The following is a 27265-nucleotide window of genomic DNA, read 5'->3' on the forward strand; positions in this document are numbered from 1 at the left end:
ACAAGCTGTTGCTTAGAGCTTTTGAGATGTGTGTTTTGTAGAATGCTGCAGATCTGTGATGAAAATTGCTTAGTCCAAAAGTGAAAGATCCACATAACAAAGGAGAAGTGCAAGAAGTATTGGGCATCTGCAGTTCTACTGCTTAAGAGCTTTTGTGCTATTTTTAGGTTACAACCTAGGAAACCTCCCAAGTTCCTCAAGCTTCTGCCATTACCTTCTGTTTAACTACTCTTACAAATATTCTCTTGTGGCTCTGTGCTGTGCAAATGTTGAAAGATTTTGATTTGGGGAGTGTGGTCCTGTCATTTTTACATCTGCTTTTTGTTCACCTTTTAGTTTCTAGATCTAATTTCATCTTCAGGAAGACGAGATCACAAGAGCATAGAGCAACCTATATTACTTAAGGAAGGGTAAGTATGCATGTGCAGCAAAACCCTCTACTCATGTGCTTACTCCCATTCTAAGGCAGCCATCTCTTTTTCTGCCACCCCTATTCCGTTCATGCATTCAGAGAAGAATGTAGGAAAATTCTTGTGTTGCAATTTCTCCTCCCTGTGGTTGCTATAGCTGATTTGAACATATTTTCATTTGATTTAAACATCTTAATATAAATGTGTGTTGAAAAAAAAGGAGGAAAGAGAAGCCTGTAGAACTTAATTAGCTCAGCTAAGGCAAGATAAACTTAAATCAGCGTTGTACTAAAATCAAGTTGGGGTCTTCTTCCTGAACTCCAGTGAATAAAAGCTGTAAAATTCCACTGTGAAGACCGCGAAGACTGTGAAGACAGATACTGAATAAGTTAATGAGGGCAAAGCCTGCAAATGGAATTTGCTTTTGCTGCCCTATAAGATTCATATGCTAACTATTATCACGGCCATTTCGAGGAAAATTTGACATGCACTTGGAACAGTTTATAGTTTTAGTACCTTTCCTTTTTTGGAAAGCATGTTCCATATGCTCTGTTAGTTTCAGATACCAATTGCTGACATTTTTTGTTACAAAACTGAGTTGTTAAGATCATCTAAGTGCACTGTAGAAACAGCTTTTTTGAGCTGGGAGGAAGAAAGTAAAAAAAAATCCAAATTTTTGTCAGAGCTCAGTAAGCTCAAATGCTGTTTGAAATTAAGCTTTCATGGTCTCTTTAAGTAATGCAAGAACTACATTTTCAGTGAAAACATGACTACCCCTTCTATTTAACCTTGACAGTTCACTTCTCTGATAAACCTCTGTCCTTAGAAGCAATTTTGTCTATTTTAATTCTGTACATTTATCATTCTTTTTGTTTTCAAAAAAAATTTATAGTTTGTAACATTTGCCCTCTAACTGTAAAACATTTTTTCTGCCTCTGTCTTTCTTTTGCTCCTGTCTGATTTTTTTCTGTCTTTTCTTGCTCGGCCTGTGGCTGCTGTTGTAAGGACTCTTAAACTAACAGTAAAGAAAGTTGATGGTAATAGTTCATGCAGGTAAGATGGTAGAGGCAGTTGCTGCTTTGCTGTAGCTACTGGCTGACAGCATGTCCATTGCAGCAGTAGATTTGTCTGACTTAACTTTGGGGAGGAAGTACTCTGTTTAACCATCCTGAAATGCCTGTGTAAACCCAGCAGAGAACATTTAGTTACCCATTTCTTGATGTTGATTTTTTTTTTTTTTTTTTTTTTTTTTATTCCCCTTAAAACAAAAATCTGCTGTAAATAGAGAATAAAGGATTTGTATCTGTAGGCAGAGCACCAAGAAGCACTGTATGGATCCTGATGAACTTACTGGAAGTGATGAAGAGACCATACATTTTCTAGACACTTCTTAAGTAGCATTCATGTAAATTATTCTCGAGGTTAAGAAGTGGCTTTCAGCAGTCTGTTTTTTTCTGACATTTTGCATTATTGCCATGTTTTGTCATGGGATTTTTTACAGCCTTTGATTTGATTCTTTTCCAGATTGAATGGTGTTTTTATTTGCCTTTGCAATATTTTTGCTTTCTTTTATTTTTTTAATCTATCTTTGTCTCTATTAAGAGCTTTAAATGGAAAGCTATAGCATATGTACTTTAGAATGAAAAGATTAGTCATTGGCACTTGGATTTGCTGACATCAGTCATGCCATCACTGCTTACCAACTGCTTACCAGCTGCCTGCCTGGTTCTTTCCAAAAGGAAGAGAATGAAAAGGAGAACTGGTTGTTTTTGTTGGTGAAAAGGGTGTGTTGATACTTCCAAGCAAGGCTAAGGCAGATCCAGACTCAGGTCTGCCATAAGCATGAGAAGAAACAGTCTCTCCAACCACCTTGTACTGTGGTACTAAACTAAATGGGTTTAATCTTGGACTTTTTCTCCCTCTGTGCTTCTGTTTGCTCTGACTTCTCATACATTTTGCAATTGCTAGAAACAAAGAAGTTGACCTTATAACTTCTGTGACTTTGAGTGCTTGTCACCTATCTCTGGAAAATAAAAGCACATTTTTCTCTTGGCTATATCAACTATGAAGAATTTAATTAGAAATGTGCTCTTAGCTCTGCCACATGGAGTTTGCATTTTTCAAAGAGGGGAGGCTCTGTAAGAGTTTGCAATTTTAAGTCACCTTTAAGTGTTGGCATGAGAAGGACTAGAAACTAACTTGAAGAGGACGTTGTCCTGCCCAAGGATATCAATTCTTGCTTTGAAATTTGCCTTAATCTGGAATTGAGGGCTACTGCCAATGAGCCTGGTGATGACCTGAATCACATGGTTTTATTAAATATTTCTCTAGTATTCCAAGAATAAGGACCAAGACAGTAACTGTCTGAGTATCTTAAGAATAAGCGATCTGTGACCATAACCAGTTAAAAAAAAATAATCTGTTGCTGTAGACAGTCTTTGTCAGCTTTTGCCCACACACTTGGAATAAGCAGCAGGCACCAGCCCAGCTGGTTACAAAACAGTTAAAGTCTGAAGGAACTTGGGTTTCAATTTGAGCTTTAAACAGACCTGTGGTCTGGTCAGATGTATTGTAGTTATTTGTGACTGAAGGTACCAGAAGCAAGAAACAGTATTACCTGTTCTAATCATTTTAGCTCTGGTATTGAAAAATCTTCAAGTCATTTGCTGTTCTCTCTGTGGGCTCTTTGTGCTGTATAGTGCCTTCCTACCTGATAAGAACTACTCTGTAGTAAATAGATTTTACCCACTCCATTATGCTATTTTGTATTTGTCACAATAGTTAATGTAATGTTTAGAGTAGCTGTTATCAACTCTCTACTGCATATGCACGCACATTTTTATCCAACAAAAGTGATGCTGAGCAGTATGAAGTCACCAAAGTCACACTGAAGCTTTTGGATTGATTTAGAGGTTAAGAAAGTGGTGGATGTATCACAGTTTCTCAGTGAACTAATTTCACAGTAAACTCATTCAAGTTTGAAATTAAATAAAACTGACAACTCACTAAATGAGCACCCCTAATCTGCTAGAAAAGGGGTGGGGGCTGCTCTACCTTCCAACCATGAGATCACTTTGTATGGTACTGAAATTGCATTTCCAACTGCAGTATCTATGTGCAATTGCAAATGAGGCTGTGGAACATCCTGATTCTGTTTCTAGAGCTTGAGAGTGATTAAAGCATGTAAGGGTACAGTAGGTGTGCTCCAGAGGCTTTATACCTGCCTTTTAATTATTAAATATAGTCTAAACCTTTTGAGCTTTCTCATAGCTTTAAAAAAAAGAAAAAAAAGCTTGTAGAGTCAAAAGGTTGGGCTTAGCAGAGCAGTACTAACCGTGTTCTGCCTTTTTCCTGCTGTACTAGGAAACCATTTAGCTGGATTTGTAACTGCAGAAAGGGCACAAACTGCAGCTCAGTTAACTAACTACAAGTCAAGTTACATGTCTTGCCCCTCATCTAGGTCTGGAAAAAGGACAGACCTAGCTAATAGATGCACTAAACCTATCCAAATGTGACTCTCTTCCTTGCCAAGAAAAGGCCTCAATAATTAGAAAATACTCTGCGTCCCCTTGTAAAGCTTTGCAAGTGTGATGACATGTATCTGTATGCACATATATATACACATATAAATCCATGTACATAAGCATGTATCTTTAAAAGCTGGTGTATTGTAACAATTGGTACCCTGTTTACTAGGTTCATGATCAAGAGAGCACAAGGAAGAAAACGATTTGGTATGAAAAACTTCAAGAAGAGATGGTTTCGCCTGACAAACCATGAGTTTACCTATCAGAAAAGCAAAGGTAACAAAGGTTTGCCTGTCTTGTTTTGGTACATTAAAGCAAAGATTAAACATAAGGATTGTGTAGGAGTAGAAGACTGAGATCTAGATCTGTAGCTGTAGAAGACACAGTGCAGGCATGTCTGTCAGCCTGTATGTTCTTGCTCTTTTTTTAGTGTCTGTATTGACAGTTAGAGAAGCTTCTTGGATAGCACAGTACCCTGTAAGTTAGCAAAGTAATAGTAGATAATATTTATCTAATATCAGTTATTAACATTGTCCGTAGGTTTCGCAGTTACCTAGATTGTCCTAGGAAACAAAACTTACAAACCTTAAGCTGGGATTTGGGTTTCTGTTGAACATTCTCAGATGCATCTCAGCATATGCTCATAAATTCTGTAGCACTGGCACAACTGGGTGCAGTCGACAGGGATTTGCCTTTAAAAATGTGTTCACTTAATGTTGCCTGATAGCAAGGATTTCGCTTTTTGCAAATCCTTCCTGTCTGTTCAATAGTACACAACAAATACCACTTCCTTCCATCATGTAAGTACATAGGGAGTAAGAAAGATAGGGAAGTATGTTCAGATCATGCCAGTCGTCATTTCACACTCAACTTTGAGGTCTTGCATCACCACTAGTTCAGTTCAGCTCACAGGAATGATTTATTTCATTGTCACCTTCGCAGTAAATATACTGTGTCCTGCTGCAGCAATCAGTTTCTAAGAGGTTTGCTAATGTAAGGTAGTGCAGCTGAAAACAGAAATTACTTAAGATAATACTTAAAGACCATGCTAGGAAATCCCTGATGAGTGAAAGATTTTTCCTCTTTTCTTACGCAGTCAAAATGATCTTCAAAGCAACTGTATCAGCCCTTAGAAAAAGGGCAAAAGGTGAAGATGAGTTGTGAGTAAGTGGCTCATTATCTGTGTGTCTGTGTGTTCTGCAGGTGATCACCCTCTGTGTAGCATTCCAATTGAAAACATTCTGGCAGTGGAAAGGCTAGAGGAGGAATCCTTCAAAATGAAAAATGTAAGTAGGTCATCTTCATTAATGTATTTGTTAGGCTGCTCCAGATCCACCAGCCTAATCGCCTTTTTCCCCTTTGTAACCTGGATTGGATTTCTATTGAAAGATGTACAACCACAGCTGCTTGTTCTGTATATAGTAGCAGGAGTTTCCAAAAGTACAGCCCATTCAGATTCTTAACAGCCCAGTCAGCAGTCTTTGGATTTCGTGATCTGCAGCACACTCAGTACTGAGCACTGCTGATCAGCTGTCAGCTCTGTAAGGTCACACACAGGTAAAATGATCAAGTCCCTGCCCTTTCTGTCAGGCCTCTCTGGTGGGGAGGAGCTCGCTGCTTATGACTGTGAAGGATCACAACTTCTTCATTAGCTATTATGTTTCTTTATTGCTTAATGAAAGTACATATATATATATGTATTTGTATATGTCTGTTTAATTTGGGTTAGGTTATGTACCAAAACAACATCTGCGCTGTGCTGGTATGGTTTACTATTTTGATTGCCACGTTAAGGAATAAAACACAGCTGTATTTCTCATGCATGGAACACTACTGCCAACTTCTGTATTGTGTAAGAACAGACTTGATCAGTTTGGGTGGTGTTGGGAACCTTTTTCATACACCTCTGCCTGTAAAGCTGAGTCCAGTCCTTAAAAAATTGTATTTAAAATAAAACAAAAAAAGCGCTCAGTTTTTTTCCCAGTTCTTAACATGCATCTACTACAGACTTATTTATGCACATAAATAGTTGTGACTTTTATCTTTTTCTGCCTTTAAGTCTTTCCTGCTGTCTACACTGCTTGTGAGCACCATGCAGGGCAGTGCCCAAACCTGCCCTCGATACTAGGTTCCTTGAACAGCTCTTTGTTAAAAGGGAACTACAATTCTAGACTCCTCAGTATTTCCCAGTTTCAGGTATTATTTTGGTAGCATCTCTCTCTGTGCTAAAGCATGGAGTAAGTTTCAGTTCCATCTGCTTCTAGAACACATCTCAGTTGTAGTGTAGTTTGCTCTGGTGTTTATAACTCTACTACATAGGCAAAAACCAACCAAGCTGCAAAATACTTTAAGCTATCAGAAGGCAGCTGTAACATGGGATGAACTGTTGTCATCTGCACTCTGCAAACTAACTTGATTGAACTGAAAGCAGCCACACAGTTGAGATAAAACTCACTGTCTGTGGAAAGGAGCTGAGCTATAGTTTTGTAACTCATGCTGAGTCTACTGACCTAGACTGAGCAACCAAAATATGTCTGTATTGTGAAGATTCATTATAGGAAAAATATGGCTTTATTGTTAACATCAAAAACACTGTGCTATTTTGGTTGCTTAAATTCAGTATTACTTGGAATATCAAGGTGACTACATCCATTCTGGAAAGTAAGATTCAGTCTTTCCATAAACAGTAGAAAATACTGTTACCACCTTCTTGTGCTAATATATTCCTATTTTTCTTGCCATATATAAATAGATTACTGCAGCAAGATCAGGATTCTCGGAACACCACAGCAGATGTATTTGCAATGGATATTCCCTCATGGGTGCTAAGTGTGATAAAAATTCACATTTTGTATAAATACTCTCTGTGTATCTGTGCTCTGAATTGCACCAAGTGTGTCTTTCTCACTCATGATAAATCTGCCTGTCTGACAGTAAGGCCAGTAACCTTCATCATTCTTAAGCACAGTTTGGGGAGTGTGAGGGTGGCTTTAAGTACTGTTTGGGTCTTCTGTGTTGTTTGAGAGGCAACTGGTTTTGGTAGTGTAAAGGCCTTGCAGCCACTTGAAATTCTTGGCTTAGTTGTGGGCTCCTCAGTAACCGTTGCCATATGTTGGATCACTTTGGTTGGTATCCCCTTACACAAAGCCATACTCCTTAAATCTGTTCCTTTGTTGGAATGCAGGAGGCTCCATTTACCCCAGCAGGACATTAAAATTATTTTCCCTGTAGTTCTGTGTTAAAATTATTTTCCCTGTAGTTAATGTGAGGGTTGAACTACACGCTTCTGTCTTCCTTTTTCTTCCTTCCTTCCCTGTTTCCTAGACTGAAATTGACAGTTATGCCCTGAAGAGTTTTATTAAAAGGACTCTTTGGTGTGTAGTTGATGCTGTTGGACTGATCACACCAAGCAGCTCCTACACTGCCATTGTGTATTGTGCCTTTCTAATTATTGCCTGATACCAATAGGGATACTAGATCCAGGGAAATGGTTGTTTGAGTTTTCCCTTTGCTGTTTGGAATCATGTACATCTAAAAGTGTCACAAAGGAAGAAAGGATTGTGCTTGGTACCAGTCTGCAACATTCTCCCAACCAGCTAGGTGCAGAATTCAAGCCAATATTTCAGGTCCGTGTAACAAACAAAGGCAAATTTTAATTTTGTTGGGTCTGGTTTGTTGTTATTGATTGGTTTGTTTGTATGTTTTTTGTTGGTCTTTTTTTTGTGTGTGTGTTTGCACCTCTCTGGTTTTCTTTTTAAAACAGCTGTTTGGAAAATTGTATTCCATATGATACGGTCAAATGATTTGAGTAATCAAATGAGGAAGTAGAGGGGAGAAAGATAATTTAGGCATACCTGAAAGAGAAGAAAATGCAGTAAAATTAAATACTTGCAGAAGCTAGAGGAAATGAAGGAAATCTCCCTTTCCAAAATTTGCAGCTAGGATCACTAACTTCAGCCTAGTAATCTTCAGTGCATGATCAATGTAATCAAGCAATAAGGCTGTGCATCAGAAATTTCCTTCTTTAAGAAAATAAATACCCTTTTAGGTAGGTTGCAAGCTGTTTTGAACAGGCAGGAGAGCTTTAGTTTAGATTTTCAGTGGCCAAGCCGTGATGCAGAATTAATGTGTAATTATTTAAACTGCCTGATTCAATCAAAGAGAAACAGTATTTCTGTGATTTTCTAATAGCAGCTGTAGTTGAGTGCAGAAGCATGGAAGTTACTAAAAGGCAAGGGTCATGCAGGTGTTAAAAGGACTAGAGAAATGGCAGTATTAAACTAAGGCTGGATCCAAACTCTTTGTTTTTTTCTTTTCTGCCTCCTGCTGATGAGCATTTCCTTTCAGGCCAGCACTGGGTTCCTTTGTCAGCCTTCCAAAACTTGGAGTTGCAGCATTATTAAAACTGCTTCCCCAAGGCTGACAACAAATCTTGTTGAGACCCAAGCAGCAAGTGGATATTAGCTATTTGTAAATCATCTCCTACAGGAATGGTATCTTACTGCTTGCACCAGGTGAAAGGTCTTGTTCTTTTAAGGGCACACTTGCTGTGTGGTTTTGTGTTGAAATGTATTTATCAGTCCATTCTTTCAGTATGCTGTGTTTTTCCTGCAATAATTCTTCGCTCCAAGTCTAGTCTTAGGCTCACTGACTCATTCTGGTGCTTTATTCTGTGGTTTATTTGCAGATGTTCCAGGTGATCCAGCCTGAAAGGAGAGTCTTGTATATACAAGCAAATAATTGTGTGGAGGCCAAGGACTGGATTGATATCCTCACCAAAGTTAGCCAGTGCAACAAGAAGCGCCTCACGGTCTACCATCCCTCGGCTTATCTTAATGGCCACTGGCTTTGCTGTAAAGCTACTGCAGATAATACACCTGGCTGCACACCCTGCACAGGGTAAGGGTTTCAACATGCCATCAGGTGTAGGTACTGCCATGGGTATTTGTGTCTCTGCAGTGTGACTTGCAGGCTCACAGTTAACCAAGATTTGCCAGGTGAACCAGTGTTCAGAGGCCATCTGTTGGTATTCCTGATTCTGCATGTCTTGATCAAAATGTTGACTTTTTAGAGTTAAAGATGGTAATAAGAGTTGGCTGTGGGATAAAATACTTTGGTTTTGATCATTTGTCATTAATAAAAATGTCAGAAGTCCCTTCAATATCCTGTTTGCAAATTCCTGAAGCACTCATCTGCGGATAGATTTAATTCTAAACTGATCTTTTCAGGGGGCTACTCATGCTCTCTCTTAAAGATGTATTGCCTGGTTTGTAGGAAGCAATTTTCCTCTATAAACTGAGGGGAATGAAGAGACTGTATTACCGGTTAGAATAGAAGACCTGTGTGGTTGGAAGTTCAGTGCTTTGGCTCCTCCATCTGGTTGTAGCAGACTAATTCACCAAAATGTCTGGGTACTGATACAGTCTTCTCTTTCAAGTCAGTGAAAATATGCTGGATAAATAGAGGCATAAAGAAGTTTGAACTTGTCTTCTTCCTTTGGGAAAACATGGATGGTTTTGAGCTGTTGCACAATCTGTTGGCTTTCATGAGAACGCACTTTTGTTTTCCTTGTTAAGTGCTTTATGTGCCATAATACACTGTTAAGCATATAACTTTTACCTCTCTTCCCTGATGCCTTACAGAGGCCTGCCGGCAAATATACAACTGGATATAGATGGAGATAGAGAAACTGAGCGCATCTACTCTCTTTTCAACTTGTATATGCCAAAATTAGAGAAAATGCAAGGTGAGGATTAAAGATCATTGCATCTCCAATTCACTTACCAAGGCAAAAATACCAGTGAAAAGTTGGATGTTCTGGCTCAACCAGCCTTGCAAATCACATCCTAGAGCACAGTGGCCTTTATTTCACTTGTTTCCCCTTCTGCTGTCTTGAGGCAGTTGTGTGTATTATTTTTGGTGCAGTCTCGTGGTCTGTAAAAATGTTCTTTGTGTAATAACAGTTGTTTGAAATACGGTCTTAACCACATCATCCTAAAATAGCATAGGCACAGAGTGTTGCCTGGATGCTCTGAACTGACAAATCAGAGCCAGCACTGAACCAGAGTTTTACTGATCCTGCCAAGAAGCACCAGCAAAGCTGAGGTTTCAGTGGAATATGGTTTTGTGTTACCAGAAGTCATGTGCATGTTGCCTGATTCAGATCCTAAGAACAGGCTGGATACAAACGGCTTCTTCGGGAAGGCTCTTTCGGAATTACCCATCGAGGATGACCTATGGATGCCTGTGAAATGTTGAAAAGTGGAGTTTTGACTGGGGAACCTTCAGGAGCTGAGGGAAGCAGAGATGTGATGGAAAGGATAAGAGAAAGAAGAGACAGCAGAGGAAGTTGGTACTAGTAGGCATGCCAAGAGAAGTATCCGGTGTACACAGTGCCAGACTTGAAATCCCAGTTTAGCACAGGGAGTGGTGGGGAAGCCTTCACTGTGGCACTGATCTTTAAATAGGACTTTATTTTATAATATGAGATAAGCCAGTGGTGTCAAACACGCAGACTGGAAAGCACTTTAATCTGTTCCTGGCTGCTGTGCAATTGCAAACTCAAGATCCTCACCACTTCCGAGCTGTCTGAACTGGTGCCCAGCTTTCCCCTGTTCCGAATCCTCGCTGCCAGAGTCAGCATCGAGTTTCGGTGTTGGGCAAAAGGACGCAGGTCTGGCACAGACAGTGCAGCAAGGGGAAGGGAATTTGAAAGCTGAGACTGGGGTGGCAGTAAAGCTAGAAGGAGAGACAAAGTAAAATACTCTTTCCCCTTCTTTCCCCTTTTAATGTGCTCCGCTACAGTGCAGAAGTAGTTCATGTGTAGTCAGTGTTCAGATCTCTTAGGAAGGCTCCCTGGTAAGATCAGAAGGTGTAGAAGTATAACTTGCCCCTTTGGATATGTCATAAAGCAGGCAACCAGGCAGTAGTCATGGCATATTCTGCCTATGCTTATTGCATGAATCTTTTCGGGGTGATGTGGTAAAACATGACTACTTCAGCCTGTAATGTTTTTGAATTAGAGCCTGTACTTGCTGCCTGGGGTTGAAACCTGTCCCAGCAAGTGAATAGTTGACTTTGTGCTGGCCACCCCTGCAGCACAGTGGCAGAGGCAGGCCTGTGTCAGAGTTTCCAAAATGTGTGCATGGGGTGCAGATAGTGGCATTTGAGATGAAAGCACTGCCTGTGCAGCAAAGGACAGCTTCCCACCAAGCCTGGAGCAGCTGCCAGGCTTGCTGGCCTTCCCGTATGAGACGAGGAGGAGGGAACGGGCATGGGACAGCCTCTGTGCATCCCAACAGCCCGGCAAAAGGACAGGGAGCTTCTGCTGTTGATGTCAGCCACAGTTCTGTGGTGGTCATACAGAAGCAAACCAAGAGACTGCATGAACCCCAGACTGAATATTTTTAGTCTGTTTGTCTTGCTTTTTCCCCCTGCCTGATATCTATTCCTGTACTTTATTTTTTTTCTCCAGAGGCCTGTGGGAGCAAATCTGTGTATGATGGACCTGAAGAGGAAGAGTATTCTACATTCATCATTGATGACCCTAAGGAGACATATAAAACACTAAGGCTGATTATTGAAGGTGTTGGAACTTTAGAGCAGGAACATGCTCAGTATAAGAGGGATAAATTTAAGAAGACAAAGTATGGAAGCCAGTAAGTACAATGGGTTGTACAGACAGGGGAACAGTCCTGGAAAATTATATTTCCCTTGCTTATACTCTGGCTTTCACCATATTTTGTCCCAAAAAGATTCTGCAAATACATACAGAGTAGCACTGTGACTTAGGATTGATATCACAATATTTTAAAGGACTTTAAGGAATTTTTTAATCCTTGTTTTTAATGTGGTTTCATTCATAAAATCTAAGTGTGGGTTTGTTAGATTGTTGGTTTTAAATTTTGAACCCATGCTGGTGAGCTGAGCAGTTAATAGCAGAAGATACATGTGTTTACCAGCTTATCTTGGAGTGTTGGTTTAAAAATGGAAAGAGTGGCTGACACAGCCACATGACTGTATTTTGTGTACATATAAATAAAGCATTCTGCATATGGCTGACAAAAAAGAGGATCAATTCAGTCAGTTCTTCTAGCTCAAGTAAAATGCAGTATTATCATTACAATTACACCTTTAAAAATCAAATTTAGGGAAAAAGTTCTTGTGTGTTCCACTTTCTGGTCTGATATTTTTATGTCCTGACAGAAAGCTCTATGTATAATCCTGGTTTTTTCTTTTCTTCTAGAGAACATCCCATTGGTGACAAGAGCTTCCAGACATACATCAGGCAGCAGTCAGAGATCTCAGCACATTCCATATGAAGTGCGAAGGAAATCACAGGACAGTGCTGAAGGGTCAATCCGTGATGCTAAATAGCAAAACAAAAGGGAAGCCACACATGTAGCAAAATGTATGGATAAGTGTCAAGCTTACAAACTTTGAGACTTGGTAAACATACTCTCTTTTCAAGAAACTGTTATAATAGTTGCTATGCACTTTATTCATCTGGTTATTGACAGATGATAAAACCCTGCCTTCTAGGCAGTTGTCGTGTATTTTTAAATTTGCTTTGGTTTCTTGGAATCTAGTGATCAGTTCAATGATCGAGGTGTGTGGACTTCATCTTGACAACTCCCATGCAATTCCTTATGTTTTGGAAACCAAGCATGCTGCTAATATGCAGCATTTTGTAGAATGGTTGGTTGGTTGTTACTGGTTTTTGTTCCTGATTAATGTATATTATGCCACACCCCTTGCGTGCTCTCTTAGGAAAAGCTTAGTAACACTTTACTTTTAATGCCTGCATTTAGACAAGAAGCAGAGAAAAATCCCTCTGGTGTAATCATCTACGTTGTAGCTTGTATTCTGAGCAGGCCAAGGAGCAGGCCATTTGTTTTTACAGCAGCGTAATTTTTGCTAACTGTGCACAGTTTTTAATAGAAATTCAAATCTGAATGGTACTCTTGATATTTTTGAGATACGAAGTCATTTCTCCAGGCACATTCAGCAGACTTTGGATTTGAAGATGCAATCTCAGCAGTATAATAAAACTGACTCTCATAAATATGAGTAAGAGAGAAATGAACTCATGTCAAAGCTCCTTGTCTCTGTTACACAGTCCAGTGAATGGTAATTGTTGAAAGCCTGCCAGCTGAAAGGCAGGGTAAGCTGATTTTGATGACCTTTTATCACTGCAGTGAGAAGGACAAATAGAATATGAATCTGGCAGCTGAGACATGCTGATTCCCAGGCACAAAAGCCGTCAAGATGGGCTTTCTCTGAAAGGATGTTTATGCACTGGAGTCCATGCTATCCTAGTACCACTTGCTTTTCTGGAAAATAGATTTCTACTTTTCCAAAAATGTTTTTAAATACTTTTTAAAAGAGACTTGTTAAACAATATTTAGTATATTAACATGCATAATGATAACTTGTTAATTTTATGAGTGTAGTGAAAATGGAATGAGCTGTGTATCTCACTAATACCAACAAAAGGAGAGGAATAAAGGTCTTCTAAATATTAAATGCATATTTATGTACGCTGTTTAGTTGTACACCATAATTTTTCTGTGTAAGGGTCTGATATACAAACATCTAGCTTTGATGGCTTGGAAGCCTGCATGATGGACTTTAGGCCTCTGTGGGGTAGAAGCTAGTACAGGTTTTAAGCTGAGTTGGATCAGAAAGCATTGATCAGTTTAATGTGAAGATGTCTGTGTCTTTGCTTCAAGTGTTAAAGAATAATTCTTAACTGTGTCCTCATTGCATCTGACATGAATTAAGGTGGCTAAAGTACTTTGAATGCCTGCCTCTTGTTTGTTAGTGATGTTCTTAGGAATTAAGTTTTGATTTTGTTCAAATATATAGTAGACCACCTTTTAGTAGATGATAAATGATCTTTTATTCATCTTCATCCAGCAGACTGGGGAAAGGGAATAATGAAGCATTGCAAAGATACGTTTTGGACTCCAAGCTTTTAGCTGCCATGAACTGCAATTTTTAACATGTAATTGTAACTTAATATTGTTTATAAAATACTAATGATCTGTAATGTGTGTTCTACTTGCCAATTAAAAGAAATGGTTTATTTCTGAAAACTGCGTCCACGTTTGAAGTCTTTTTAAATTCACAGTGGCCACCTCCTGTTCCGAGTGGGACCATGGATGAAGATCCTTGTGAGTGTAAACTACCAAGTCCCATCCTTGCTCCTCCTCCCATCCCCACCCACCCCTTTTCCTTTCAGCATTGCACCCATGGGACTCGGCAGTGAACCAGACTGGGCATCTGAGCCAGCCATAAAATACCTTAGCAAAGAAAGGTCGCGCAGCTAGATCAGCATCTTGAACTGGTTCCTTGTGTTACTGCACAGTAACTGAGCTGAGACAGTGTTGAAAGGACAGGAGGAACAAGCTGAGCCCACAGCACCCTGCATGTTTATTGATTGGCTCATAGACCTATGAAACCACCACCCTTCTGGTTAGGACCTGTTCCATGACAAACCTTGGACATGTTGAGGTCTGTGCAAGTCATACTCCTGGAGCTTACCAGTCCTCTCTGGATAATCCTGTGCACGGAGCTCTGGCTCTGAGATGATGTGTGACAGGCTGCACACACTGATTCTCTTGGGGAGTGTTTCCAGGGAGGCTGGACAACAGCCCCTCTGGGATGGCAAGCTGTTGACCAGCATTCAGGGTGTGTTCATTCAGCTTGAGTTGAAGGTAACTCCTACTGCTGCAGCGGGTGTCTCTCACCACAGCCCAGGCGGGTGTTTCTGAGAAGCTTCTGGGGACGAGCTGCTGCAGGCGCCTTGAGCTGTGTGACAGTAGTGGTTTAACAGATAAACCACATCCAGGAACAAAAACCAGAGTGATGGTGGAAGACACATCACCAGTGTCCTGGTGAAGGTGAACTTGACCACAGTTGTGAAAAATGTGGGTTTTTGCTGAGGAACCATAAACCTTGTTTTGAAAACAAAATTTTACGTAAAATGAGGTAGGAAACTTGACACAAGATTTGTAAGAAATGAGCAGAGTTAAATGCAAAATTACTGTAACACCATTTCCAGCTCTGTCTCTTTTTCACTCAGTCTCATCTGGTGTATATGATAATTTTCTTCTGCTAACATGTCTTAGCTTAAGTCAATGGGGAATCTTGGAAAGCTGCTTTTTGCAGCATAACTTTGCATGTTTGCTGAGGGGGTTGTGTTAAAACTGGGCTTCCAGGACTTGCTTAGCCTCTATCTCCTGTCTGTCTGTAACATATGTTTCTGATGCTATCTTCAGAAACACTCAGAAATCCTACCCACAAGAGAAAAAGCTTGATTGGGAAACTTGGGACAGCATCCCTTGTGTCTGTAATGAAGAAAATAGCAAAAAAAAAAAAAAAAAAAAAAGCATCATATGCATAAGTAAGCACATCAGGTCAGTTTTCTTTCCTTCTCTGCTCTGTCCCAGGGTGAAAAGCAACAGAATTATTTTTGACAGACGAAATAATTAGAAGCTGGGCTATTCTCTCCTGGGAGTCCTACTGCCAAAGAAGTTCCTTGTGCCTTTTTTCTCCCTTGCTGAAGCAATGTGCTAGGGCAGGACTGATGTGGTGACAGGACACAGATACCTAAGGCAGCTGGCTGTGTGACACAGCTGTATGAGGCACCTGAACTTGGATGTGTTTCCCATCCTCTTTCTGCATTACTCTATGCAGTTTCAACTTTCTTAAAGGTCTGTGTGAGAAGTTCACCTGGATAGCAGGAGAATGTGTGAACCCTGCCAGCCCCCATTATTAGGTCCCGGAAGTGGGTGCCACAGGAGGAATATGGTGTAAGGACTGACAGTGGGGGGTGCTTGGAGATAAAGAATAGCATCTTCCCATGAGCCACCTTCTGTGTATGCATTGCAGGGGCTAGGAGGGCTTACTGAAGACAGCATTTCCTTCTTGCTGTTGGGCTACTGTCATTAAACAGTAGATAAATTATTCCAAAGCTCAAGTGGGTACTGAGGAACAGAGGAAGTTTCAAGACAGAAGCACTGTATTCCTAGATGGATAAGATTCTGGATTTGATCTGTGTAAGAAAAGATTGGAAAGAGTCATCATGAATCAATTGTTCTGCATTCCTAAAATAAAACAGGATCCTAGGAGATTAATCTTGGGGATAGAAACCAGCCCTCCTAACTTGTGAATAAATCACACGCACCTTTCCATTTCAATCCTTATTTTTCTTCTGCTACTCTATTTGAGCCACTCTGATTTACCTCAAAGTTTAAAATCATCTAGTTTACTGGTTTTGTGCAAAGCTGTTACTTTTAACCACAAAGTTGCCTGATGGTAGGTTTGCCTGCAAAAATAATGTGGAAGTCTTGATTAAACAAAAGGCTCACCAGCAGCCTGGGCTAGATGTAAGGAGTGTTGAAATGGTAAAAATGAAAGTTGGCTTTTTACTAGTTTGAAAACGTTGCTATGCTGAATCTTAACCAAAAGCATGCCCTAGATGGCCTAGGTCTGGTCAGCGTTGAGAGCAAATTCTCTCTGCAAGTGTGGGGTCTCTGTGGTGTCTGACTTACTTTACTAAATTAATTCATCATCTTTAACCTCTGTCACAGTTGCACTGTTCTGTCCTAAAGCTGTCAAAAGGAAGTACATTTTTTATTGTTTACTTGAGGCCATAACAAAAGTACTACCTAGATATGGACTCTTACAGGCAATTGAGTAAGTTTTGATAGAGTTGACAGCAGTGCACAGGATTGCCATCACGTACCAAAGGTATGGATTTATAAATTTAATTGAATAAGAAAGATACTTCGGATAAATGTAGCCATGTATTTCTCTGGGGGTGGAAACTAAAACTGTAGTCATAATGTTTGTGTACAGAAATCTGATGATGGGAATACAAGAAGTGAATTTTGTGAATTAAAGGGGAAGAAAGACATACTTGATGAAAACACAAACAGTGCACAAAAAAAAAAAAAAAGGAAGGGCTACCCTGAAATGCTTTGTGTTTTGCTTTCTTTAGCAAGTTTTTCTGCATTTCAGCTCAGCTATAATTCCTACTTCTCATTCTCTACTGAAGCTATCTTTTTGGCAGCCATGACAACCTATGACTAGAGAGGCTCACAGCTGAGAAACACAGCTTTAAAAATAGACAGACTCATCTGTGGTGTCTGGAGATGCAAATGCTTTGCCTCCCGCTGTGCCACAGCGTTGTGAGAACAACTCCGTGGTATGTCTCCTCTTGTGGTAAGGCCCCCTTAAAGAGATTCTGCTGCCTGCCCTGGCTGTGGTTCTGCATCCCATTAATAGCACTGATGAAACCGAATCAGTGAAATAATTGGGAGTTGTTAGGAAGAGATTTTGGAAAAACCTGGACTGTCTACATAACCAGGTTTGGCCACCCCAAGACAGGGAGTTTGTAGAGTCCTCTGAGAGGACTGGGCATTGAGTCTCACCAAAGAGTAGCTGGTGCCCAGGCTATTTTGGTGTCAGAGATGGCTGATGCTTTTGCTTTATTTAGAAGTTGTGACTACAGGAGAGGGGCTGAGGAAACTGGCAGGCCTGGGCAGATAGTATCAGTTTCATTAGGAGAGAGAGGAGACAGGTATGAAAATCCTCATAAGGAGGCAGGACCCATCTTCCTGGGCTGGAAGAGGCCAAGTGCTCTGGCGTTTAAGGGCCTGCTCACATCTTACGGTAGGACCTGGCACAGTCAATGTAAAGCAAGAGCCAGGAGGCCATGGGCAGCCTCAAGCAGAAAAATCAGAACTGGATTTGCCCACTGGGCTCCCAAAGCTGAATGATGCTCTCTTGATCAAGCTGTCCAGTAATTCATTTTCTCTGCATGTTTCTCCTGCCTAAGCAATTCCTGCTGTAAGGGAGAGCTGTTGCTCTGTTGTGTTCCTTCAGAGCTGAAAACACTATGAGCCACCATGCAGCCGCGTGTGCATGGACCACCTGCAGCTGCCTGGGGCCAGCAAGGAGGAGAGTGGGGCACTTCCCTGGCTTCCTGCACATGGGTGCTGCAGGACAGGGCTGCTGGGAATCTCTCCAGACTCTGCAGGCAAGGTTGGCGCAACTTCTTTTGCCTTCCTTCCCTGGCCGTGCCCCTCTAAAACTATCCCAATTTCTTCTCCTCATCCGGTGCCTGGGCAGAATAGATGGAGACAGATCCTCCTTACCAGCACCTTCCTCTTGTCCCAAGTGCAGGCGCAGCCTGTTGCCCCTTCTGGTGTGTCAGACCCTGTGTTCACCATTGCCCTAGTCCTGGTTGTCATCACTAATCACCAAAAGACTCAGTGTGGAAGGGACCTCTATGACATCATCCCACCTGCCGCTCAGATCAGGTCTTCTGACTGCTCCTGATAGTCCCTTTGTCTTCCAGACTGCACCACTGTGTTCGCTCAGTCAAGGAGGTCACTTGGGCTGTGATACAATGCTGCAGTGGAGGAAGAACAAAGCCGGTGAGCTCTCTAGGAAGTTTTATTCTTCCCTTAAAATAATCTCAGTACTGCTTAGAGGTAATGGGGTGCGAAGAGAATTATTTCCATGCCACAGGAAACTATGCCAGCATCCTTGCCTGTAAAATTTCACTCATCTGACTATTCGTGTGTGGCAGGGGCTGAGTGTTCAAAACTGTACATTAGGAGCTTTGAAATGGCATAAACCAGATGTGAGTTTCATTTTGCAGGAGATGGGGAATGATGTTCTGCTGAATATGTTCATACACAACTCTGATAGCACTGTTAGAGTGTTACTTAGCCAAGCAATCTCGGATCTCTTGTTGACATCCATGAGAAACAAGATTTGTATTTTAATAAATTCAGTAAGACATCGTAAGACAAAATAGGATCTGTCTCTCTAATTGTAGACATCCAGCATGTAGATGCTAACATTTCAATTAGTCGCTCATCCTCCAATAGTCAGGGGAAAGAGAGAGGCCTCTCTAAAGCGTGATTCACAGCACACTTTAGAATGTCTACTTTAGGATGAAATTAATCAAACCCTAAAAATTTTCAGTTCCGGTCTGTAGACTACAAAGAACCTGGCCTGATCTCTTACAGTGCAGACATCTGAAGCTGGTGAGATGAAGCACACCTGGTGACAGGAGGGAATCCCAGCTGCTGGATGTGCATTGTCACTCTTTACTCACCCCCCATTGTGCAGCCGGTGATTTTCTTGCAAGCCCTGGATGTCCTCAGAGGGTTTTCCCTTCTGCCTTTGGTGTCACAGAGACGGCTGAGGCCACTAGATGGGGGTGCAGGATCTCCTGCAGGATCCGTCCCACAACCCCAGGGCCCTGCTCAGGGTGTGCTGTTCAGCAGTGATCCCGAACAGGAAAAGTTCGGGAGCACTTTCCTGGGACACCAGCACTGGCTCCGTGTGTTGCTGGCTCAGCTGGTGCCACACACTGACCCAGGTGGGATGTGAGCCCACCATGGGTTCCTGCTGACTCGCCAGAACATGCTTGAGGGCTTAAACTGGGTTGCTTTTCCTTTGTCTCCTGTGGTGGGACAGGACCACACCTGGTCAGGTACCAAGCTGCTCCGACAGCCCTGATGCACCAGGAAGCTGCCAGGACGCAGTGTGCCCTCCCAAACAAACTTGGACTGGCAGAGTCTGAGCAGGTTGGTTCAAGCCTTGCAGGGCGAGTCCACACTGCTTTCAGTTGTGTACTGGATGCCAGATAAAACAATATTCCTGCTTGGCAGAGGGCAGCCAGATGAGAAAGGTAAATCCCTCCTGTTTCAGCACTGTCAAACAGATCAAAACAAGGAGAGTGTCAATTCTCATGTCATGCTACTTAGTTCTAGAGCACTAAAGCAGCAATGAATTTCCTGGTTATTGCTTTCGGTTTACTTTTTACTTCTTGTATTGCATGTGTGGGATATTGATCTAATTTTTAAGAATGTCTGGTCCCCTGATTTGCTGTTTTGTCCTCTTTTCCAAAGTGCAAAGGGAAATGCACTTGACTGGGTCAGCTGCACATCCTTATGTTAAACTCACACTGGAAAATGACTGTATATTTAAGTCTCCAGTGCCACAAGTGATTCCTGTGGTGGGGATCACCGAGCTACAGCTGGCCCTGTGGTCATTTCTGGGGTGGCTGGGAAGAAAACCCAAGGCCACAGGGCCTCATAGCATTAATACAGTAACCATCACATCCACATTACAGCTGGCCCAAAGGATTTATGTTCCGAAAAACAAGAATTATAAACAATGTGAAGGATACTGGTATTCCTAAATTTGGAAGTGGGTATATCATCTTATTGGTTTTGCAAGCACTACCAAAACAAGAATACTATTATATTTGATCAATCTTGTGAGTCCTGAATCTTGTGAGACTTCTTTACAGCTCCTCAGCTATCTGACCAAGTACAACTCTCAAGTACATCCTTGAGACACCAGTAAGCATCCTTTGTGCCTTACTGTTTTTTCACAGGGATCAGGTGGGGTTATCAGCAGTGTGGAGTCCTTAGTAGGGAGCTGCTGCAAACCACCTCTGCTTCTGTCCTGGTGTCCTGGCACCAGAGAAGCTGGGCTGCCTCCCAGGCTGGACAAGGCAAGAGAGAGAAGGAGTAGTGCTAAACAGGCGCCCATATCTTGGGAGCTGCTAAGAGCTGGTCTGGGGAGGGATCTGGACCTCAGCTGGACAGGGGAGAAATTTTCTCTACCAGCTTTCTTTCATGTCCCCTCCCTAGCATCACACATTCAGACCTCTTCCCTGGCCTCCCTTAATCAAAACCTGACCTCCCACAGCCCCTTCTGCTGTCACTGACCTCCCATGGCATGGGGAATGGCTGCTGGCAGCTCTCCTGGAAGGAGCAGATCCTGCTCCCCACAGGCTACCAGCCATCTCTGGCAGGACTGTGTGAGCCCAGGGAGTTTGCCAAAGAGACGTGCCCAGCTGGCACTGGGGAGCTGTAACATGTGGCCAGGGAGCACCTCTCCAGGGCACATTCTGGAAGAGGAAGCACAAATCATGCTGTGTGGCCTTTCCCCAGTGCTCTGTGCAGGTCAGCTGATCTCTTTTTGTTTGCACTGTATGTTTTTCCCTGGAAGGCACGTGACGCGTGACCTGCAGATATCCCTTCTTAAGAAATGTTTGCCTGAGATTTGAGCCAGCACTTGGACCTGGGAGTAGAGCACTTCTCAGCCAGTTCCTCCTCTGCAACACCACTAAATGTCAGCGTTTTGTGTCTTTCCTCGGGCAGACATGGGGCAGGGCTGGCAGGACCTGAGTGTTCATGGCACAGGCTGCTTTCAGCTATGTTTGCCAGAGACTGGATGTTTTTTGCACTGGTTAGCTGAGACGTCTGTCTCCAGATGCTGGAGTATCTCATTCTTGGCTGTGAGGGTTGACATGGGCCAGCTGAGAAGCAGATGCTAATTGGAACAGAAAAACAGAGCTTCAGCCTGGTTTTCCAGATGTCCAAGTCACCTTATACACAGGACTTGCACCCATTATATGGTGCTGTGGTTGGTGCTGGGTGAGGCTGTGATCTTTAATGCTTATTTCTAAAGGGCTGTGCTGAAGCCATGCGCCTTTTCCTTCAATTTGTGGCTTCATGTTTAGATGAGTATCCGTTCTCACCCCATTTGCTACTTAGATTCCTGCTGCTGGTCTGTCTCATACCATTTTCTGTCATCTAAATTTTACCTTGTTCTTTCACTGCGGTCATTGCTTTTGTAGTAAAAAGCAACAGTTTTGGTGGGAAGGGCTGGGGGCAAAGCAGAAAATTAAGTTCATCTTACACCAGTGAAGTTGGGTTTGTGTTCAGGCTGCTCTTCTCAAAGTGACACTGTGGCAAGTGCAAAAGCCTATGAAAGAAGAAACCAGTGTTAGATACATTATTCCTTTCCCCTGCTATCTGTTTTGTTTCTCTTATAACAGACACAGGTGAGATGATGCTGGAAGATTTACACTCAGCAAAAAGTGAAGAGGCCATTTCCCACTGATGTGTGTGTGTTCAGACGCTGGGGAGGGCACTACTGCACTAAAACCTAGCAGAAACATTTTCCAGCAGTGAGAAGCTCTCTGATTTGCAACTGAAAATGAAGAAAAGGGTGGGAGCAAATTCAGCTATGAGAAACCTTCTGGAGGTTAAATCTCTGCCTTTGCTGCCCTCCAGGGCATGCTGCCTTCGTGGGTGAGTGAGAGAGGTTGCTCTAGGTAAAATTTTGCTTTAAGCATTCAGCATAATGGTTTAGGTAAACCACCTCTTCCTGGTGCAGTGAGAGCCATACAGCCAAAAACTCATTATCCAGATATACTTCAGTCTGCTTTGTGATAGCTAGGCTGTCTCGCAGTCTAGCGCTCACTAACAGAGGACCTCCCCCGTCTCACTCAGTAGAGATCTGAAAATTGCTCTGGGAGATGTTTTTGGTACAGTGAGTGTATGAAACACTTATATCAGCCCAGGTCACAAACACTGTCTCTTGTTAAATGGGTTTTAAAAGTTTTACCCCCGGGGTTTTGAATTATCAGCAAACAAAACAAGACTTGGATACAGTTGTGAGGCCTTGGTGGATTATGCTTCACCCTGAGTAACAGCTCCAGCCTTCCACTGTCTCCTCTCCCCTAAGCCATTCTCTGGACTGAAGGCTTTTGGAGGCACAAAGGGATTGTACATATATCCTCTTCACTGCATACAACAGATTCCACCTCAGAGAATCTCTGATGGCTGCTGGTGGTGTTTGCCTGTTTGAGCCCTGAGCCTTCCCCAAGCACTCACTCCTGAGCAAAATGTTTTCTGCTGTGGTGATGGAGAAGCAGAAATGATCTGTCACTGCCTGTACAGCTCCTGACCAAGGAGCAGCTTCTGGAGCAAGTCCAGGGGACATGACTTCAAGGGCCCCTCATGAACTCTGGAGTCAGGCGAGGTAAGTCATGGGAGCTGCTCATCGTTCAGTTCCCTTGAAACAGAGGAGCTGAGCTTCCTGCTCAGATTTCTATGATAAGAGGAAGGCCTGTGCAGTCTTAGATCCTTTCAAATCCTACCAAAACTGAAAGCTGGCATCTTAATGTAAAAAAAACCAAAACAAACCAAAACAAAAAAAAAGAACCTCAAAGCCCTGCTAAACACAGGACAGCAGTTCCCAAACTACTCTGTTGCCTACTCCATTTTTTGCTGAGAGCCACGGGCCCTACAAACCCTCTGGACAATGTGAGCTTGCATCTGTAAATCTCTGAGGCAGAAGGTGCAAAAATAGGCAGACTCCATTGCTGCCACTGTTAACCCAAATTCAGTAGAGGCAGATGCAGAATTGCATGATGGGGGTGTTGAGGTGCCCCTGTCGCATTCAGTAGTGCTGGCTTGCTGCCACCGCTGTCTGTGCTTGGTACCTATCAACAGCACTATTGGAGCTGTGGCAGTGTCATACCTGGAGGAGTGCTTTTCACTGAGATATTCAGAGGATTAGCAGAAACTAAAGTGTGAGCTTTCTGTCTGTCAGCTGGCCCTTCAGCAAGGGGAGTCTGAAGACACTATGTCTGTTGACTATTAGACATATGAAATAAATGAGAAATCTGTCTTCCTCCAAAACCTCCCAGCAAATTTTCATGTGGTCAGGCTGCCAGAGGGCTGAAGAGCCTGAGCAATGCTGACCCCTGAGGGTGGCCACTTAGTCCTCAATGGTGCAGGGCTGTCTTCAGCACAGCTGCTCCAGCTCAGACTGAGGCATCCAAAATATATCCCAAGGTCACTATAGCTTTCCTTCCTGTAGGACTTGCCCACGCATCAGCAGCCCTATGGTGTTTGTTGGAACTACAGATAATTTTCCATCTTATAAAGCACAAGGTTTGCTGCAGCACAATGGGTAGGCTGGGTTAAATCTCCCACTTACTCAAAGTTTCTCTTGTAACATTTTCCCCTCTCTGCCCTGACTCCTTCAATGGGGCTGACATGTTTTCTTCCAAGTTACCAGCGTACATCTGCCAGCAACTTTCCATGCTCATGGGAAGTCCTGCTGTATTCCTCAAAAGCACAGTACTTTCTCTTGCTGCAATCAAATCAATCACTGAAAAAAGAAAAGTTTGTGTATCAGATATGTAGTCAGCAAATATTGGGCAATTCTTGTATTGCCCCTGGCAGTGTTGCACAGGGAAGTAAATATCATTGGATGTCAGCACAGTCTGTGTCCCTAGAAGCCCTGGAGAGCATAATTCCCTTTTCCTGACATAAACGTCTTTTGGGGCTGAAGAATTTAATCTGATGTTCATACAGCCTCCTTGAAACACTGAGTAGCGTTTCTTTAATTGCCTTTGAGTGGGTCCCATCAATCACGCAGCTGCAGATGGAAATAGCTTTTCATAAGACAACCTTTATTTTTCTGTTCTTTTCCCTGAGATCATTTTTACTGGAGGAAATATGTTGTTCATAGCAACGGGCTTGCGGGGGGCCAGCAAGACATCTCTGCAAGCTGGATTTCTTCACTCTGTTCTGACCAGTGGACTTTCTTGGCAAAGGTACACAAAAACAATGCATAGAGCACCTTGGAGGAAAGTGGATGTTCTGTAGGCCATGATCTGATGTTTTCCAGACAATGTCTGGCAGCAAAGTGCACTCTTCTCCAATTCTTCAATGTCTTCAAGAGCTGGATAATATAATCAAACATAGGCATCCAAGAGTAGATTTGACAGTTCTTGTCTGTTTCTATCTATCTTTTCATGTACTTAACACAAAAACCACCACTAGGAGCTCAAATGCAATTCCTCACTCAAACCTGTAAATATTTTTTTGAGCTCCTACTTTCCAGTTTGCATGATGGGGCTGTTGAGGTGCCCCCGTCACATTCAGTAATGCTGGCTCGCTGCCACCGCTGTCTGTGCTTGGTACCTATCAGTTTGAGCCTGTCCCACTCTCTGATCATCCCTGGGGAGCTGTGTGGTAGGGCTGGCTGTGGGTAGCCCATGTCTGTTCAGAGCCTGGCAGAGTCTGCATTCACCAGCGCTCACCAGGGGCCCAGAGACATCTTGGTAAAGGGCGTGATATAAGCATAGTCAATAAAATGCTGATTTTCATGCAAGGAATTGGAAAGATCATAGAGAGGGGGAAATGGCCAAGAGAGGTCGGCATGGCCTTACTCATCACTAAAATAGCACAGTGATAAACCTAATCTCTTGAGATGGTCGATGTAAACTGACAGGAAGATTGTGCCTGCAGAAATACTTCTTGTAAAATTTACTTCTTGTAAAAAAAAAAAAAAAAAGGTTCGTTTTAGGGTTTAGCTGTGAATAGCTCAATGGTGCTACCTCATGGCCAGAGAGAAAACTACTTCACCCCCTTATTTCTTTTGAAATTTTTAATTTACCCTGTAAGTGACAGACTTGCCCCTAGAGTCTCTTACTGCTGGACAAATGTTCCAAGTACATCCAAGTATCCAGCTGCATACATGGAGATTTTTTTTTTTTTGGTGGAGGCAGAGTGCAGACTTAAAAGTTGCAATGCTCACAGAGTACTTCTCTTGAATATAAAGTTTCTGTTTGTTCTTCTCCTGTTACCCAGCACAGTGTTGTACCCATCTCAGACAGGGAGCTCTTTGGCACAGGGGAGGCTTCTGAACTCTGTTGCCCAGCTCCCTGCAGAGGAGGCCACAGTGCTGCAGCCACCACAGCTGGCCCCTACAAACATTATGCCCTGTCTTGGGAACAATAAAGTTAAGAACAAGCCAAAAAGAAAACACTCAAGGCCTCTCAGAAAGTTGCCAGTGGAATCCTGACTGTTTTGGGGGCTTTGTTCTTACCCCAATTGGATGCCTACTGTCTTCTTTTCAATACTAGCTGGAAAATGATCAAGCACCAAAGCATGATAGAAGTGACTCATGATTCAGAAAATTGATCTGGCATGGGAACCCCTCATTCCCTTTCACCACCTTGTTTCCAGCCCTGACACAGAGCATTTCTATGCTGCTAAATTAAAGGAGAGCTGGGGACCCATCATGAGGCCACTGGCTGTTACCTGCCCCGTGCTAGGCAGATTTAAGCCACACTGATTGCTTTCACACCCACCCTGGGTCTCTTCTGAATCACAGGTGGTACCTCTCTGGGACCCAAAGACGTGTTTGTGTTTTGCTGTCTCCTTTTGGTGCAAAGGGTCAGAAATACTGTGAGGCCTCAAAATGCAGCCCCCAGAAGTTGCTTTATAGCCGGACACCAAAGGTAGGAGGGAGTGTGTACCCGCAGTCAGTGCTTTCATGAGCTAACTCCAGTTGCTGCAAGGAGATTCAAAGCCTCCATCAGATGGAGAGCAAAGCCTGCAGAGCTAAGCTTGACGTGGTTCCCCATTGACTGAGGCCAGCCACAGCTCCTCTGGGAATGGTGCCACCTCTCCTTCACCAAATCAGCCACTGGCCCAACAAAGCTTCTCTGTGGGGTAGCAGACAGAGTAATGGTTGTCCAGTTTGTGCACTGGAAATTAGCTCTGTTTGCCAAAAGCTCCTTCAGTGGTTCTGAAAAAAGTTAGAGGTATATTGCAAAATGGGCCCCATATATACCATATTGGACCTGATAAGATGCAAGATTTTGGGGTCCCAGTGACAGAGACCCATTAGGTATTTGTAAGAGAAAAACAGTCACACACAGGGAAATTTGTGTTGGGACCACTGTAAGTGGTGTCTTCCTGCTGCTTTCCTGTGGAGATGTGGTACACACACCTTGTTAGCTGAACTGACCTGGAGTGCAATCCTACCGAGGGACAGAGCCAAGTTTCCATAACAAAGTGTTTGAAGCTCTTTATTTTGCATGAGGTTTTGTTTACCAGCAAACAGGAGCTGGATGGAGGAGCCACAGCTTTGTATCAGCAGTGCCACCATCCTTGGAGCTGACCTGGACAACTGTCCTCCTCAGATGGACTCTGATTTTAATATTGGCCAATCTTCAGACTTATGTGAAAAATACACAGTACTTTACACCTTTCACTGGCACTAAGAGCACTCTGTCTTTCTGAGCTTCTCTCCCAACAGAGGTATGGGGCAGGAGATGGTATGAATGGGAACAGGTCTGCAGACAAGGCACCAACCTGGTTGAATTTTGTTGCTTTTGGCAATTGGTGAGCGTTTCTGTTTGACCAGAGCTTCACGGTGTATCCTGAAAGCAGCAGTCAGCCCTGGAGATGTTTTTCCCCAAGCTGGGATCTGCAGGAGGAGCATCACAGGAACAGAGGAACTGTGAGGTCTAAGGAAGGATCACCTACCTCTCAGTTGAACATGAATGAAGGCTTAGTCAGCTGAGAAAGGCTCCTCCCCTCTGGTTTGGGACCTTGAAGAAGCATTCAGTGAGTTACAGGAAGATTTACACAATGTCCCAGCACGGCCTGCTTCCTGGCTGTGGGGACACAAAGTTTC

General features: G+C 42.8%; 1 protein-coding gene across 2 annotated transcripts in view; it reads left to right on the forward strand.

The window, feature by feature from the left end:
• The window catches only part of RASA3 (RAS p21 protein activator 3), a 132229-nt gene extending 118195 nt beyond the window's left edge, over window positions 1-14034 (forward strand). The window contains exons 18-25 of one of the 2 annotated variants that reach the window (XM_039549555.1): window positions 337-410; window positions 1416-1463; window positions 4107-4213; window positions 5141-5223; window positions 8625-8836; window positions 9580-9683; window positions 11412-11595; window positions 12183-14034. In XM_039549555.1, coding sequence (XP_039405489.1) covers window positions 337-410; window positions 1416-1463; window positions 4107-4213; window positions 5141-5223; window positions 8625-8836; window positions 9580-9683; window positions 11412-11595; window positions 12183-12258 — 888 coding nt within the window. In that variant the 3' untranslated portion in view covers window positions 12259-14034. The remainder of the gene's footprint in view (window positions 1-336; window positions 411-1415; window positions 1464-4106; window positions 4214-5140; window positions 5224-8624; window positions 8837-9579; window positions 9684-11411; window positions 11596-12182) is intronic. The other variant, XM_039549559.1, reaches the window with a different exon arrangement.
• The last annotated feature ends 13231 nt before the right edge of the window (window positions 14035-27265 follow it).

This window comes from Corvus cornix, chromosome 1, assembly GCF_000738735.6.
Source record: "Corvus cornix cornix isolate S_Up_H32 chromosome 1, ASM73873v5, whole genome shotgun sequence".
Lineage (NCBI taxonomy): Eukaryota > Metazoa > Chordata > Aves > Passeriformes > Corvidae > Corvus > Corvus cornix.